Here is a 17,704-nt window from a genome sequence, read left to right as displayed (position 1 = left end):
CCATTTATAGATTCTTGCAGATGATTCACTAACACTGACACTTTATACAAAATCCCTTTTGCAAGGACATATTAAATTTAATAGGCTAAAGAGAACTTATGCAATATAATGCTTGAAATTGTACACATGATAGCTGTGCACTGGTAATAAAGAGGCCTTGAAAAATTGTCTTTGTCTATAAATTACTACTGCCCTTTAGAAATAAAAGCTCCCTCACAACCCCTGAGCTACTTCCCTGTGACACACAGTGCCACAAACATCGTGGTGAAAATTCAGTGCCAAACCTAGCTTAAGGTGAGTTTTGTACATTTGTTTCTATACAATCAGGAAAAAAAGAGATACAATTTGTATCAACAAAAGGTCATTTCTGGTTATTTGAGGCATTGCTCCTAGCCGCTTTTGGTTCATACCAAAAAGAAGAATGAGAGGAGAATGACATCATTTTTAGTAAATCAGAAATACATATGCTTCCTTAAAAAATATTTCCTGTATTGGGAGGAGCTTACAAATTTTTTGAGTACTAAATATGAACATGTTCAAGATGATTGCAGGTGACAGGATTAATCTTGTGCTTCCCTATAAATTGTACAGCTAGTGGATACCATGGTGCCATGGATGATTTTGGTAGGAAGATGAACTAACTGGCACATAGGCAGTAGCATCATCTGAGATTGTCAAATACCCTGATTTAGACATGGGGTCGATTTAGGAAGTCCAAGAAGTTGAACGTATGAAATGGTGTTTGTGTGAAATAGCAAGCACTGCATTGGCAACTGTCACTCTATGGACCTACCCGATAGAAAATACTTGTACATTTTTTCAATATGCTGGGGCATATGAAGATCAGAGGATAGGAGATAGAATGTAAAGCTGTGGTTAACTGAAGTGAAACATTGGTTAAGATGCAGTATTGATCAACTTGGACAGAGACAGAAAGCCAGAAAGCAGCATGCAAGCCATTATCAAACCACCAGAAACAACCCTGACTACAGCCTCACATTCAGAGTGTTTCACAGTAAGAAACATTTATAGGCAGTGTCATACCTTCTCATGAAGAAACAAAAGGCCAAGGCCCGGCCTTCTCAACTTTCATGAAAAAACGATCATAGAAGTTAGCAAGTTCCAGCTCAGGAAATAGTGAGCTGGTCATGGTTCGAAATATTGAAATATACAATGGATTCAAAAAGGGAATTCCTTTAGTGCAGCTTAAAAAAAAAACAATAAACACCTCTTCTAGAGGCATTTAGCTACAAAGTTTTCCACCCTGAGCAAGGTACAAGTTGCGCAAATGGTGTTGCCTAAACCAAAAGTCCTGCCTTGTAATATCTAACAATTATTTAACAGCAAATGCACTCTCTTTGCGTGGATTTAAAGTGCATAACTGAGCCAGCTACTAGCAAAGATGCAGTATCCCATTTTGGAAACTGCCTTTTTCTACCTAGCAAATTTCCTGGGTTTGTTTCCTAAAGAAATTCTGTTCCACCAATGATTGACCTTATTACCCAAAGGGTGGACAGCAAGGGAAACTGGATTACATGGCTATGCACTGTCCTCCATTACATCTCATCCTGGGATGTTGAATACTGCATAGGTCGGAAGTCCAAAGAGCATCCAATAGTCCCTCCTTGAGTGAAGGTTTTTTATTCACCATTTAATGCCACATGGGTTTGGCCATCTCTCCTGGAATAAGGGAAGTGGACTGTGGTGGTAAGTCCCCTGGTCCTTGTCAAACTCTTCTGAGCTTGTGTAGCACACACATACTATGTTTGGAACGTGAGCTTAACCACCAGTTCCTCTGCAGAAGAGTGCAACCTGATCCCTAATTTGCTAAGGTGAAGAGACTTGGAAGCTAAGAACTGTTAATAAATGTTGGCAAGTAAAATGTGCAAAGGAAATAGAGCTGCTTTGCTCTGGTGCCTAAGAAAGCAATGTTCAAATATTGCCATATAATTTCACTCTCAAAACTAGTTGAAACTATGAAATGTGACTTAAAATCATCAAGTCAGATTAGTGACCTATACAGCTATAGACTAAGGACTGCGTAGAGCCTACCCTCTCATTATCACTATATGAAAGGTTGTACAGAGATACGTACACATCTCAAACCAAATATATACATTCATACATGCAATATAATTGCTAATAATAGGTTTAAAATATAGTTCTAGAAGCTTCAATGTGACCCTATAGCTTGGTTAATAAAGACTGAATGATCAGATATCCATGCAATAAAGTATGCATTTACTTTTAAATAGCTTTAAATATTTCTATTAGAAAAAACCTAAAAGGTTAATTCAACATATGATCTGATCCTAATGCTTTTGCTCTCTAAATTGGATATATCATCCATACTTTGTAATATAGAATATGTGACTGAAAACTCTGGTAGGCTGGGCGTGGTGGCTCACACCTATAATCCCAGCACTTTAGGAGGCTGAGGCGGCGGATCACTTGAGGCCAGGAGTTTGAGACCAACCTGGCCTACGTGGTGAAATTCCGTCTCTACTAAAAATACAAAAATTAGCCGGGCATGGTGGTGCACGCCTGTAATCCCAGCTACCCGGGAGGCTGAGGCCCTAGAATCGCTTGAACCCTGGAGGTGGAGGTTGCAGTGAGCAGAGATCACGCCACTGCACTCCAGCCTATGTAACAGAGTGAGACTCTGTCTCAAAAAAAAAAAAAAAAAAAAGGAAGAAAGAAAGAATCCTCTGGGGTTTCTTGCATCTAGACCTCTCCCCCTGGGTTTTGTCCTCCCTTACCTGCATGGTGCAGTGCAACAGGGCATGGGACTTGGAATTAGAGGACTTGGGTGTGTGTCTTGACTTGGTCATTTGCTAGCAGTGTGACCCTGGCTAGCCACTTAATTTCACTGAGCTACAGCTTCCTTCTCTATAAAAGAGGATGTTATTAAGACCTACCTCACAGGGTTGTTATGCGCTTAAATGATGTAAACACTCTAACTTGTAAAGCGCAACACAAATTATTAGTTACTATAATTGTATTCGTGTATTAGTATTAATATTCATATTTGTATAAAGAAATAAGTACTATGTCATATCAACGTGCAGCCCTAAGCTTAGCAACAATCAAGGCTGCCAGTTGTTGGGCATCTGCTGTGTGGGGATTCTTCTCCATCACTGCAAGGACGATGTTAGAAGGGAAAATATTGCAGAGGTTCTTGTAGGTCTGATACTGGTGCTCTGGGATCATATGCTCCCTGGAATCATTGCACATTCCAACCCAAGGATTCCTCCAAAGCTGCTCCATCTTTTCAGGCACGCTCCGTACCATGACTGGCTCATAACATGGTTGCATGAGGTTGTTACTCAAGGGATAGGAGTGGTAGCCATAGGAGTCAGTTGCACAGGGCAGCGGGTCCCAGCTGGCATGCTGTTCCCGGCACAGGGGAGGTCGTCTTTGCCTCACAGGGTTGCTCTCATAGAGGCGGGAGTCAGAAATGCTATCCATCCGAGTCATCACCAGGGCACGGCCTGGCTGGGGGGCTGCCCCAGGATGGATATTGGGAGGCATGGGGTAGTCTGCAGGACAGCTGGAACGTGCTCCAGTTGCTGGGTGCTGGGCATGCAGAGCTAAGTGGGGGACTGACTGTTTGTGAGGGCCTTGCTTAGAATCCTCTGGGCCATAGCTCTGCACTCGTGTTAAGGCTTCATGGTAACCATGAGGAAAAGGCTGAAGTCGGTTCTGGGATGCTGAGCGGTGCAGCTTCAAATTGCCTTCAGGATGGGTATCAGCAACAGCCAAATACACGTTGTTGTAAGAGGAATAGTTGTCATTCCTGGTATGGCTCACACGGCTGTCAGGACAGAGGTTAGGATTCCGGGCATACACCCCCCGGTCTGCTTCAGCCATGTAATACTCTCGATTATGCATGCTGTTGATGTTCAGTTTGGAGAAATCGCCTAACATTGAATAGTAGCCATGGTCCCCCATGGATTCAAATTTTGGATATTGCTCAGCATAGCTAATAGGGGTCCCATGGCTGTTGGTAACCAGGATGGGAGGATACTGCATGCTGGCCATATGCTCCAAAGAGGCCTTCTGGTGGGGGAAATGGGAAGATCCTGGCACTGGGCTGCTGGCCGAACGGGTGTTGAGTGCACCCACTGCATGGCTTTTAGGGGGTGGGATTGTGGGGACACTTAGGGCAGTCACAAGAGAAGGGACAGAACTAGCCTCAGGCTTACGGGCAATAGACAGCCATTCCTCAGGCTCCACAGCCACAGATCGGATGCTGGGATCTGATTGGCGCTTGGGGGCCACACGTTTGACCTCTGAGGTTATCTCACCTTTGGCACTAGACATCCCTGTGCCACACTTGGCCAGGGTGCCTTCACTCATAGTTTTCACTGTGGACAGTTTGGCACTGATGCGGAGCTCATCAGCCACCGAACGCTGGGGTTGGTTGGCCCGCTCCGGATGGTAGTATTTGCACTTGTGGCCGTAGGTGCATTTTTTGCCTGAAAAATAATGCCTTGGGGTAAGACTCTCTCTCAGTGATGTAACCCTCCGTGCCAGAAACTGTTGTAACAATCTGGTCACTCAGGTTAGGGCTTTACTGTTTGGGGTAAAGGCAGAAAATTAACTGTCCACAAAGATGAGAGACAGACAACACCAAGGAGGCATCACACACTGTGAGGGGAGAGAGAAAGTGGAAAGCTATGGAGAAAATTGCAGCATAAAAGCTAAGAGCTGGCTGGATGCGGTGGCTCATGTATGTAGTCCTAGCAATTTGGAGGCTGAGATGGGTGGATCACTTCAGCCCAGGAGTTCGAGACCAGCTTGGGCAACATGGTGAAACCCCATCTGTAAAGAAAAATGCAAACAAAATTAGCTGGGCGCGGTGATGCACGTCTGTAGTCCCAGCTACTCAGAAGGCTGAGGTGAGAGAATCGCTTGAGCCTGAAAGGTCAAGGCTGCAGTGAGCCATGATCATGCCACTGCCCTCCAGCACAGGTGATAGAGCAAGACCCTGTCAAAAAAAAAAGCTAAAGCTGAGCAGTTGAGAAGCTTTAATTTTTCGATAATGCACAACTTTGCCTAGGCATAATCTGCATGCTGAAGCAGCACAGAGTAACTGAAAGCAGCATAATGCAGTGCACAGAGCACAGGTTTGGAGTCCAGTCACATCTGAATTTCAATTCCAACTATGTCCCTTACTAGCTGTGTGATCTTGGTAAGTGACTATATTTTGTGAGCCTCATTTTCCTCTTCTGTAAACAAGGTTGATCATCATGCCTATATTATAGGGTTATTGTATAGATTAAATGAGATAATGAACATGAAAGTACTCTGTGACTTAAATGTTGAGGACAAAAACCAAAACACCCCACAAAACAAATGATCATCCAAAAAGGACAGACATCCAAAGTAGCCTCAGATCAAGCAGCCCACGTCGCACAAACCTTGTTTCAGAGGGACTTGGGTAAGAGCATGAAAACACTAGAAAACTATATGTATTTAAAAACAAAAACAAAAAAACAAAAAAACTTAGGCTGGCGTGGTGGCTCATGCCTGTAATCTCAGCATTTTCGGAGGCCGAGGCAGGTGGATCACCTGAGGTCAGGAGTTTGAGACCAGCTTGGCCAACATGGTAAAACGCTGTCTCTACTAAAAATACAAAAATTAGCTAGGTGTGGCATCACACACCTGTAGTCCCAGCTACTGGAAAAGCTGAGGTAGGAGAATCGCTTGAACCCAGGAGGCAGAGGTTGCAGTGAGCCAAGACTGTGCCACTGCACTGTAGCCTAGGTGACAGAGCGAGACTTTGTTTAAAACAAACAAACAAACAACAAACAAAAACTGGAAAGGACAGATCTAAAGGAAAGATCAGTATCAATTGACAGAGGGTCCAGTCACCTGCCTGAGACACATGTTCATATTGGGGCCAAACTCAGTTTGGTATTGCCCTTTCTGCTTCCACAGGCCATATAGGTTTCTCTGTTTCCCTGCTCACAGCAACATAGTTCAGGACGTAGGCAGCTAGAGCACATGTTCTATTGTCACAAGTGACAACTAATCTTCCATTCAATTCTAGCTACCTTTTCCTCATTCAGTTTCTAAGATTTTTCTTTAATTACCTAACAGTGTACATGAAGACACAAACTTTAACTCACAGACAGTGGACAAACCAGGATTTCCCATTTGAAAGGGAAACCTGGAAGAGAAAAGAGTTCACAGAATCCTTATGTTTTCTGTGGTACAGAACTTAATTTTGTGCATAGGTACTCACCATAAGGACATGGTTGCTTCTTATGCTCAGGAACAATGGGTCTCTTTCTTAAGAAATTTTCAAGGCTTGGGCCATGGCGTCCTAAAGGATCATCTGGAGGCATAAATCTGAAACGAAGTAAGCAAGAGGTGACTGTCTTCCTTTCTGTCCCCTACTCCTTACTAGACGTTTAGACTTTCGTGTCTGTACTGCTGTCACAGCCTTCTAATTGCCCTTCCTCTGCTAATATGGCAGTTCTTCCCTTTGTTGCCACTTTATCATATAGAAAGGATGATTTTCCCTGTTCAACATTCTTCCATGAACTATATGTTCTAGCCATGCTGGCGTGTCTGCTGGTTCCCCCAATATGCCACCCACTTTCATGCCTTCATAACTTTATTCATGATATCCCCCTCACCTGTCATGCCTAGCAGCCCCCTTTCTTCCATCTGTAAACTTGATCTGAAACGTCTCCTCTCGGATGCCTTTTTCTATTTCTTCATATAGACAAAGCAATTTTAAGAAACAACTTTTAACTATAGCTCTTACAGCAACACATTGTGGTTGTCTCTTTCGCTCCTCTACTACACTTTGAGCCCCTTAAGGGTGAGTCCTTTTCCTTATTCATCCTTTCATCTCTATGGCAACCAGCAAAATGTATGATACACAGTAAGTGTTCGGTGAATGTTTATTAAAATGAAATGAAGTCTATTCCTACTGATAACTTGGATATAGGCCTAGTGGAAAGAAACGCACTTGTCATTCACAAAAGAATACATCAGCAACCGCTCCTCTATAAACTTCTTCCATTCTGGCTTTTCAACTTGAAGGTCTCGGTAGTTATCATTGGACACAATGATGCCATCAGAGTCAAAAGCCAGTTTGACTATGAACCGGTCATCATAGCAGACAACCCTCCTGCCTTGGACTCTTCGGGATGGTGTGAAGACGAGAATCTTTTCTTTCTCCAGTTTTCTTAGAATATCTTGATCTGTTAAAATACGATTATATGCCACAGAGCAGAAATCATCTTTGGAAATTAACAGTATTAATATTAAAAATGCAAATGTTGGTACTGGATGACGATGTTATGTGCTCTTTAGAGAGAAAGTAGGCCCTGTTCCTGGCTTATGATATCAATTTGGAGTATGACTTTAGGCAAGTCATCTTCCCCTTTGGACTTCAGTCTTCTTTTTGATAAAATGAAGGAACTGGATTCAATGACATCTAAGTTTTAAAAACTACCAAGAAGAGTAAGAGGAACATTGATATCTTAACATTCTTGATGCTTGTTTTGTCCTTTGGCCAAAGCACCAGCTTTTTGGTTGTTGATTTCTAACAGGGAAGTACTGAGGATGTGTCTGTCAGGAGGAAACTAAAGCATGTCTCTTAGGGACTTACATTTTTGGCTTTTGCCAGAGGGAAGGGCAAAACTAGGATGAAACATCAAGCTATAGCATCTGAGTGCTGACGCCCTTTCCTTTTGGTCTCCTGATTGCTGAGGCAAAAAAGTTTGCTGACTGGGCTTGAACAGGGCGAGGATCTATTCTCAGACTGAGGCTCAAGAGTCTGTTAAGCAGATGGCAAATAGCTTCACACACAGCTCAGACAGCCATTCACTGGACTTTCTCATTAGGCATACCCGGCAATAGCTGATGCTCAGAAGACAGTTGTAAATGAATGTAGAGACGCTTCTGCCATTAGGACTGCATCATGACTTTTGAGCACCTTAGGCATTTTTGCCTTCTTGGGCCCCTTCCTCTGTAAGAAATGTTAAATATTGGCTGGGCATGGTGGCTCATACCTGTAATCCTAGCACTTTGGGAGGCTGAGGCGGGCAGATAGCTTGAGCCCAGGAGTTCAAGACCAGCTTGGGCAACATGGCAAAACTCCGTCTCTGCTAAAAATACAAAAATTAACCAGGCTTGGTGGGACCTGCTCATAGTCTCAGCCAGTCAGGAGGCAGAGGTGGTAGAATCACCTGAGCCCAGGGAGGTAGAGGCTGCAATGAGCCATGATCACACCACAGCATTCCAGCCTAAGTGACAGAGCGACACCCTGTCTCACAAAAAAAGAGAAATATTAAATATTAAAAATTTCATTTTCAGTTACTTTGATATAAAGCCAAGGATAACCCAGCTAGATACATCATTATACATGCATTGCTATTATATTCAATTTTTTCTTCTGATGTGAGAAGAAAATAAAATTAAGACATTTTCATGGCCCTTAACAATATCATTGGCCCTAGGTACCAGACTTTTGTGTTTTATCTTTTGCTGAATTGAAGTTTTCTTTATTTAACTGTCAGATGCCACAAAGTAATGATGGCTTTATCTGGAAATCTTTTCAAATATACACTTAATAAAAATACTTCAAATATACTTAACAACTTTGAAAAATAAATATCTACATTGGAACCATCAATCTTTCCCCAGACTATCTTTCCAGATTTGTCTCTAGATGAGAAGAAATGTCTTATTTGATACAGTACCGGAAATTGGTGCATCAGGGCGGGATTGCTCCTTTCTCCATGCAGGCACAAATACAGTAATATCTTTATGGCCTTTATCTAGAAACCAATCCACAGCAAGTTGTATTCCTCTGCAGGAGAATTCTTCTTTATTCCCATGGCTTTAGGAAGATAGAGAATAAGAGGAGACAAGATTGATAATACGTAGCAAAGAAATACCTGAAGCAGGCTTTTTCTTAGTACGAAGGTATTAATAATAGACTTTTCTTTTCTTTTTTTTCTTTCTTTTCTTTTCTCTTTCCTTCCTTCCTTCCTTCCTTCTTTCCTTCCTTCCTTCCTTCCCTCTTTCCTTCCTTCCTTTCTTTCTTTCTTTTTCTTTCTTTCTTTCCTTTCTTTTTTTTTTTCATAAAAATTATAGTCTTTATTTCTGCAATTGGTAATATGGTCATAGCATTTTTTTTTTTTTTTTTTGATGGAGTCTCACTTTGTCCCCCAGGCTGGAGTGCAGTGGCATGATCTCGGCTCACTGCAACCTCTGCCTCCTGGATTCAAATGATTCTCCTGCTTTGACCTCCTGAGTAGCTGGGACTACAGGCGTGCACCACGATGCCTGGCTAATTTTTGTATTTTCAGTAGAGACCGAGTTTTGCCATGTTGGCCAGGCTGGTCTCAAATTCCTGACCTCAGGTGATCCGCCTGCCTCAGCCTCCCAAAATGCTAGAATTGCAAGCGTGAGACACTGCGGCCAGCCATGACATTTACATTCTTGATAATGCCAAGTAATATGCTTTTTAAAGAACAAATCAAGTACTTTTTAATTGTTACAAATTTGCCATTATTATTACAAACTTCATTCAGGGCCATAGATGATTAGTAATAACTCTCAATTTATTGTAGCCCTGATAGCTATCTCCTATTACTAGTTCCATTTTCTGTCTTCTCTTTCTGTTTCTGCTACCACTTTCTTTTCAAGGATTGAGATATTCACAAAAGATAAAAAATGTAAAGGTATTACCAGAGCTTTAAAATTTATATAGAGTATTAATTGGAGATAAGTCTTTTACTTTTTTCATTTTTTATTTTTTTTTAGAGATGGGGTTTCACTGTGTTGGCCAGGCTGGTCTTGAACTCCTGACCTCATGATCCACCCACCACAGCCTCCCAAAGTGCTGGGATTATAAGCGTAAACCACTGCGCTCAGCCAGGAGATAAGTCTTAAGCACATATATGCTAAGCTTCAAAAATAACATCAATGGCAAAAAAGATATGCACATCAATGCTCACTGAAAATGCTTGTTACATATATCCATTTAATTAAATATAATGCACCAACAAAAATCATATTCATGAAAATTTTAAGATGTAGGAAATGCTCATAATTCTGAAAGAGAAAAGAAAAACTACAGACTATATATAATGTAATCTCAATTTTGTAGAAGAAAATCTATGTATAAGCTTAGAAAAAATACGATAAATAAATACATGAAATATTAATAATTATTGTTGTTCTACATGATTTATTTTCTTTCTCTAATTCCAAAATATCCTTAAAAAATCAAATATTTCTGGCCGGGCGTGATGGCTCAGGCCTGTAATCCCAGCATGTTGGGAGTCCGAGGTGGGACAATCATTTGAGCCCAGGAATTTGCGACCAGCCTCGGCAACATAGCTAGAATCTATCCTTATTAAAAAGAAAAAAGAAATTCAAGTATTCTTTTTATAACCAGAACATGATATAAAAGAGAAAAAATTCTATCAGAATTACTTGTAGGATTAAAGATTGTGAAAACTTAAAAAGCCAAACAGAAATCATTTAAATAGAAATTGGATGAGAGAAAATTTGCAGATAAATTGGGAAAAGATGCACTAGATTTGGGCCTAGTTTGGCTGTGAAAATTATACAAAAATTATACAAAATCAGATGATCTCTTAGCATGGTATCTAGTGCTCTGACGTATACATAAATCACACTAAATTATAGTTAATTAAACAGCTTGGATGGTAACAAATGGGTGTACATGTACCAATTCTACTACAATCAAGTGGCTATTGTCTTTTAAGACTGATGAGAAGAAAAGAATTGTTTTGTGAGAAGGCTAATTAAGACAACGTGACAGGGCTTCTCGCTTTGGATTCCTCACCTTTTCACCGGCACTGGCTCACTCAACTACTACAGAAATTAACTCCAATATACTGTTACTTTTGGGTGAATTCATATATAATATCAGGGGCCTTATCAATTCTTGTACTGGAAAACTTCTCACTGCCTTATTGCTCTTGAGGCAAATTGCAAAAATTCATTAAATGCTTTTATTAACATTTCCAAGCATATGCTAATCATGTTTAAAAGTCCCTAATGAGTACCATAAAGCAATTATACTACTCAACTGAAAGTTGAAAGCACTTAAGAAACAAAAGGAAAATATATTTAGCTGTCAATATACTCCAAGCCTTAGAGATAACTACCGCTGACTCCTAAAAAGTTGAACAATGAGGAAATCACGCAAGGCCACAGTGCTTAAAGGGTTAATATTGAATGAACTCAGCATGAAACAGTCAGGAAGAGAAGATGTCCAGTTGTGAATTTTCCCTCTGCTACGGTGCTGGTAAGTATAAAGAAAAATAGAATTTGGGAAAATTATCAGAATTGCCATTAGAGGGGGGATTTGAGGGAAAGGGATGGAATTTCATTGGGCTCTGCAGTGCTATGATCTTCTCCCAAACAGTAAGTCCGACATAAATATAAGAGTACCATTTGCTGTTAGATACGGCAACTTTATATTTTATACTGCCAAATTGTTTGTTTAAAAAAATATTTTTTTTCAGCCTGGGCAACAGAGTGAGACCCTGTCTCTACAAAAAATTAGCTAAGTATAGTGATGCACACGTGTAGTCCTAGCTACTCGGGAGGCTGAGTCAGGAAGATCACTTGAGCCCAGGAGTTTGAGGTTACAGTGAGCTCATGGCACTGCATTCCAGCCTGGATGACAGAGTGAGACCCTGTCTTGAAACATATACATAGATATATATGTATATATTTCATCATTAAAAATGTAATATGTAGTTATCATATAAAATGTGGAAAATACATAAAGTATAAAGAAAAAAAACTTCAAAATCCAACTGTTTTACTACTATCCAGAGACAAACACTGTTAATATTTTGATATATTTGTATTTTGAGATTTCCTAACATACTGAGAATTATGTTAATAAAAAAATGTAAGATACCTATGGCATCCCATTAAAATATAATAAAAGTATGCCACTGAAGCATTGGAGGCACACCAAATGTCCAATAAGAATCAGAAGGTACTTTCAACATTTATCAAGGTGGCAATGAAGACCTACACAACAGCCAAGTATGCAAAGTTTATTGTCCCCAAAACATTTAAAGAATGAATAATTTTTTTAAAAAAGTGGAAAATAAAGTAATGCTTGCAAGTGGCTTGTTTTTGCTTAAACCCATACAATGTCCTTTTCCAATCTAAAAAAGCTAAAAACCCTAGGACCTGCAAGTCACAGAGTATCTTGGCGACACTACAGCTCACTTTGTCTTGTAAACTGGCTTAGGAACCCTCATGATCCAGGTTCCCAAGCCAAATTCAGCTTAGCAGAGAGGTCATTGGCCCCTCCCTGTGCACTTGCTTTCTCTAGGGTTCAAATGTTTGGGCTTCTCCTAGACTTAACAAGAATATGGTTACATTTACATTTCAAAGCCTTAATTCCTCTGAAATGGATTTCTCCTCCCAAAGGAGACAGCTCTCAGAATGAATGTACCCTTTAGGATAATCAGTATGTGGACCACAGGTACACTACTACTGCAAATGTTAACCAAATGCTGCTAATGGCAAACAAAGCATTGTATTTTTAGTAGAGATGGGGTTTTGCCTTCTTGGCCAGGCTAGTCTTGAACTCCTGACCTCAAATGATCCTCCTGCCTAGGCTTCCCAAAGTGCTGGGATTACAGAGGTGAGGCACCAGGCCTGGCCCATAATTTTATTTTATTTTTGGAGACAGGGTCTCTCTCTGTCACCCAGGTTGGGTGCAGTGGCATGATCCTGGTTCACTATAGCCTCAATCTCTCTGTCACCCAGGTTGGGTGCAGTGGCATGATCCTGGTTCACTACAGCCTCAATCTCCCTGGGCTCAAGTGATTCTCCTCCCTCAGCTTCCCAAGTAGCTGGGACTACAGGTGCACACCACCACGCTGGGTACTTTTAGTAGAGGTGGGTTTTTGTCATGTTGCCCAGGATGGTCTTGAACTCCTGGGCTCAAGCAGTCTGCCTGCCTTGGCCTCCCAACGTGCTAGGATTACTGGCATGAGCCACTGTGCCTGGCCAGCGTCATAATTTTAATGCAGGCTCATCCAACAGGCTGAGAAACAACAGACATTAACATGTAGTTCGTCTAAGAAAAATACCAATCTCACCATAAACTTACAGCTAACTAATGAGGAAAACAAACTAAATTTAGATTAACAGTAATAATAAATCCATAAGTAGAGTATAGCGCTGAACTTTGAGCATGTGAAATGTGATTGCAGAATAAATGGGACTCATCAGTAATTTACTACTCAGACCAAAAAAAAAAGATGCTAACAAGGACTCAATTGGTAATTTTTAAAAAATCACATGGTCTACTCTGCACTATTTTAGTATGCTCTTAATAATAAGGTTGCATGTTATTGTTTTTTGCTTTATTTAAATCATGCAAGATGCCATTAATTTAGCGAAGTAACTTGTACAGGAGATAAAAGTTCACTTTCCTGTCAGTATAGTAGTTTGCTACTGACATAGACCAGATATGTTGAAACTAATTATCCAAGTATTTAATCTCTGCATTATTCCTTAAAAAGCAAAAGAGCGTCCTTCTGGCTCAAGCCTGTAATCCCAGCACTTTGGGAGGCCGAGGCGGGTGGATCACGAGGTCAAGAGATCGAGACCATCCTGGTCAACATGGTGAAACCCCGTCTCTACTAAAAATACAAAAAATTAGCTGGGCATGGTGGTGCGTGCCTGTAATCCCAGCTACTCAGGAGGCTGAGGCAGGAGAATTGCCTGAACCCAGGAGGCGGAGGTTGCGGTGAGCCGAGATCGCGCCATTGCACTCCAGCCTGGGTAACAAGAGTGAAACTCCGTCTCAAAAAAAAAAAAAGAGCGTCCTTCATGATCAGCAATCCTTGAATAGAAGTCCAGAGAGACGGAAGTTATACATTACCATGAAGCCAAAGTCCCCAAGAATGCCTTAGGCTCTTCTCATCCTCAACTCCGAAACACAAAACCCGACCAGACCAAAAAAGAAAAGGGTAGGCCTTGGGAAACATGTCCAATCTAGGGTATTTTGGGTGGTCTGGTTTGGTGACAAATTGAGCTGGGCACATCCCAAACTCCTTCCGCTCAAGAATCACTCTTTCTTATGCCTGTTAGGAGGGCAGCAGAGATACCTTTGGGCTTTGGAACACAGGCGTCATCCTTTGCTTTTCACTGGCCCACTGCATCATTCTGATTGCTGTAGCATTGTGTGCAGGCCATTTAACTTTCTTGTTACTGTGCTTTTGGTTTCCCCTCATTAAAACAAAGGAGTCGTCTGGCCTGGTTTACTCACCTTATAATGATGATGCTGTCATGGTTTTAAAACTTTGAAAAAGGAAATCTGTAAATGTATTCTCTGCTACTAGCAAATTCACCAAATATTCTTTTTTTTCTTTTCTTTTTTTTTTATATAGGGTCTCACTCCGTCACTCAGGCTGGAGCACATTGGTGAGGTCACTGCTCACTGTAGCCTTGACCTTCCGGGCTCAAGAGAACTTCCCACCTCAGCCTCCTGAGTAGCTGGAACTTCAGGCATGTGCCACTATGCCCAGCTAGTTTTTGTATTTTTCATAGAGTAAGGGTTTCACCATGTTGCCCAAGCTGGTCTTGAACTCCTGGGCTCAAGCGATCCTCCCACCTCGGCCTCCCAATGTGCTGGGTTATAGGTGTGAGCCACTGTGCCTGGCCCAGATATTCTTAGTAACACTAATAGCCACATAATACTGTGTGATATTGTGAAAAGAGAATTGGGGTCAGGCTAGTGTTTTAATCTAAGTTTTGTAACCTTGGGTAACTTTGCGTAGTTACTCAAATTCTCTGAACCTGAATCTCTTCACCTGCAAAAATGAATCAAATTAGTTTATTATTATGGGGTTTCCAATGGGGATTAATTCACATACGTGAAAGAACCTGGCACAGAATCAGTATTCATAAATGTTAGTTTGTTTCATTTCATTCATTTGAAGTCAGAGGACTTAAGTTTGTCACTTTACTGCTTACTAGCTATGTAAACTCAGGGAAGTCACTTAACTTTGCTGAGCTTTATTTTTTCATCAGTAAGATAAAGTTGCTGTGAGGATTAAACAGGACTATATGCTAAAATGTACTTCCAGGTAGCCCGCTAAGCATTTCCTGTATATGGCAATGGTATGGTTCATGACTTTCTACGATCCCCACTCTCTCATGTCTCTGTGGGAGCACCCAATCAAGCAATGATGGACTCGGTAGGTAATAGGCTGCTGATTACTGGGTTTTTTTCAACCAAGGCGGGATGACAATTCATTTGAGAAATAGAAGGAGGGATTCCTACGGCTCTCTGACACAAAATTAAAAAATGATATGAGAGAGTATGGACTAAATTATGAAGGCACTGTAGGTACTATGCTACCACTGCTGCTGTAACAAATTACCACACACTTAGTGACTTAGAATAGCACCGATTTATTGTCTTACAAGTTCAAGAGGTCAGAAATCTAAAATCAAGATGTTAGCAAAGCTGTGTTCTTTCTGCAAGCTTAAGGAGAGAATCTGTTTCCTTCCCCTTTTCAGCTTTCTAGAGGCCACCCATCCTCTTTTTTGTTGTTTGTTTCTGAAACAGTCCAATGGGTCAGAAAGGCCACCCACATTCTTTGGTTCATAGTCCCTTTCTTATGTCACTCCAGTTTCTTATTTCTGCCATTGCATCTTCTACCTGTTCTGATCTTGCTGCCTCCCTCTAATAAAGACTCTTGAGATTGCATTAGGCCCACATTGATAATCCAGGGTAATCTCTCCCATCTCAAGAACCTTAGTAACATCTGCAAAGTCCCTTTTACCATATGAGATAATGTGTTCAGGGATTCCAGGGATTAAAATGTGGGCATCTCCAGGGGGCTATCATTCAGCCTACCACAGATATTGTAGGTCAGAGATCATCATTGGAATCAGAAAAATTAAGAGTGTCTTTATGGAGGTGGTGCATTTTGAAGGCTATGAAGATAAAAAGGAGGCCACTTCTATATTGGGAAATTACATGAACACAGGTAGTGGGAATAGAAATCAGCATAATTTACATAAAGACCATTAAAGAGATAAATGTAAATGCAGTAAGCGTGAGAAATGCAATTAAATGGGAGGAGGGAAAGGCCAGATCACAAAGAGCCTTAAAGCCAGGGAAAAGGATAAAAATTCAGTATAATAACAGTTGAGAGTTACTGAAAGTTCCTAAGTAAACCCCAAAGTGACTTTATAAAAGCAGCATTTTCCGGATGATTAGTCTAGAGGTGGGATAGCAGACCCCAAAAGGAACAAAGCTGAATGGCTACGTCTCCTCTGAAGCATCATCACTGTTGTCGAACCTGCCTTCCGAACACCTGAACGCACATTGGCAGCAACTTCAGTGGAGATAGAAAAGGCAAGGGCAGGATCATTTTAGTTTCTGGTCACCTTCAGAAACACAAGCCACAGTCACTAACCCTGTACCTCTTGTAATGATTTGCAAAGGAAGAAAATTTTTATGAGCTCAGGCAGTTTTTTAAAAAGAGAAAAAACATACCAGGCTTACCTCATTGCCACATTACTTCCATCAATGACAACTGGCCTCAAATTGTCACTGTTGTCTATTTCATCTTCAAGAGACAATTCAGGACTTGCAATCTCTCTAGAGCTGGGCCCACGAGGCACTAACAGACTCAAGTTGATCTGCCCTTCTGAATCACCTTTGTTCCCAAGTCTGACAAGCTCTGCCAATACATCATTAATAAGTGATTCTGGTCCCAGCTTGTTTAGCACTGATTGAATCTGTTCCTCTGCATAGCCTAACTTTAGAGCAAACTCCATCTTAGCTTGGTATTCCTTCTCCAAGTCAAGTTTACCATCCTGTAAAATGCTGCTCTGGGAGAAGCTTGGACGATCTAGGCAGGGTGATCGACAGAGCTGGCGGTGTGGCTTGGAGGACATCTCCTTTTTCTTCAACTGACCATCCCTAGGGTGGCAGCTCTTGCTGTTGTCACTACTCTTAAGGCTTATCTGTTCAGGGTCACTCTCAGAGCTCATCCACTCTTCAGAATCAGCATTGCCTTGCTCTGTGCTGTCCTGCTTAGGCTGCTGCTTCTCTTCCTTGGAGGCACTCTTCTCCATTTTTGGTGTCTCTACCTCAGCTGTGGCCGTCATCCCGTTCAGTGGGTCTTCTGAGGTCTAATCAGTTCTTTTTCTTTTTAGCCTGCTTGGAATCCACATGCAGTGGCATGCTTTTGTGGTAAAATGTCGTGGTAGCGATGGTGGAAGAGTTTGCCTGTTTCATTTGGTATGTTCAGATGTTACCAGTCCCTACAAATAAACACATATACCACATCATGTTTAGTAAACTTTAGGAAAAGAATTTTAGAATACAGAGGTTTCTTCTTAAGAAACTACAGGTTTTTGGCGTTTGATTTTTCTGCTTATAATGATTGGACTCGACTTACATGAAAGATAAAGAGTCCCTAATTCTATAATAATTCTAGACATAAAAATTTCAGTGGTGGCAATAATGCTGTTGTTATTCACTCCCAATATACACACAAAATAACAGCTAAAGTTATCTGCTTATCACAACAATTTTGAGAAACAGAAACATCACATTTCAACAAGATGCAATTATATATATATAATATATATGTTTCCTTGGAAAGAATCTCTCTCTCTATATATATATATATTATATATATCT

General features: G+C 41.0%; 1 protein-coding gene across 3 annotated transcripts in view; it reads right to left on the bottom strand.

The window, feature by feature from the left end:
- Nucleotides 1-2,983: 2,983 nt before the first annotated feature.
- Nucleotides 2,984-17,704, bottom strand: part of ZC3H12B (zinc finger CCCH-type containing 12B) — a 504,463-nt gene continuing 489,742 nt past the window's right edge. For all 3 annotated transcript variants that reach the window (XM_032255797.1, XM_032255798.1, XM_032255799.1), the window contains exons 5-9: nucleotides 16,559-17,322; nucleotides 8,724-8,863; nucleotides 6,986-7,220; nucleotides 6,251-6,357; nucleotides 2,984-4,478 (exon numbers count right to left, since the gene is read on the bottom strand). In XM_032255797.1, the coding sequence (XP_032111688.1) occupies nucleotides 3,058-4,478; nucleotides 6,251-6,357; nucleotides 6,986-7,220; nucleotides 8,724-8,863; nucleotides 16,559-17,166 (2,511 nt within the window). In that variant the 5' untranslated portion in view covers nucleotides 17,167-17,322 and the 3' untranslated portion in view covers nucleotides 2,984-3,057. The remainder of the gene's footprint in view (nucleotides 4,479-6,250; nucleotides 6,358-6,985; nucleotides 7,221-8,723; nucleotides 8,864-16,558; nucleotides 17,323-17,704) is intronic.

The sequence above is a fragment of the Sapajus apella genome, unplaced genomic scaffold (genome assembly GCF_009761245.1).
Source record: "Sapajus apella isolate SASKATOON/1434 unplaced genomic scaffold, GSC_monkey_1.0 scaffold91, whole genome shotgun sequence".
Classification (NCBI taxonomy): Eukaryota; Metazoa; Chordata; class Mammalia; order Primates; family Cebidae; genus Sapajus; species Sapajus apella.
This window is presented reverse-complemented; position numbering and strand designations above follow the sequence as displayed.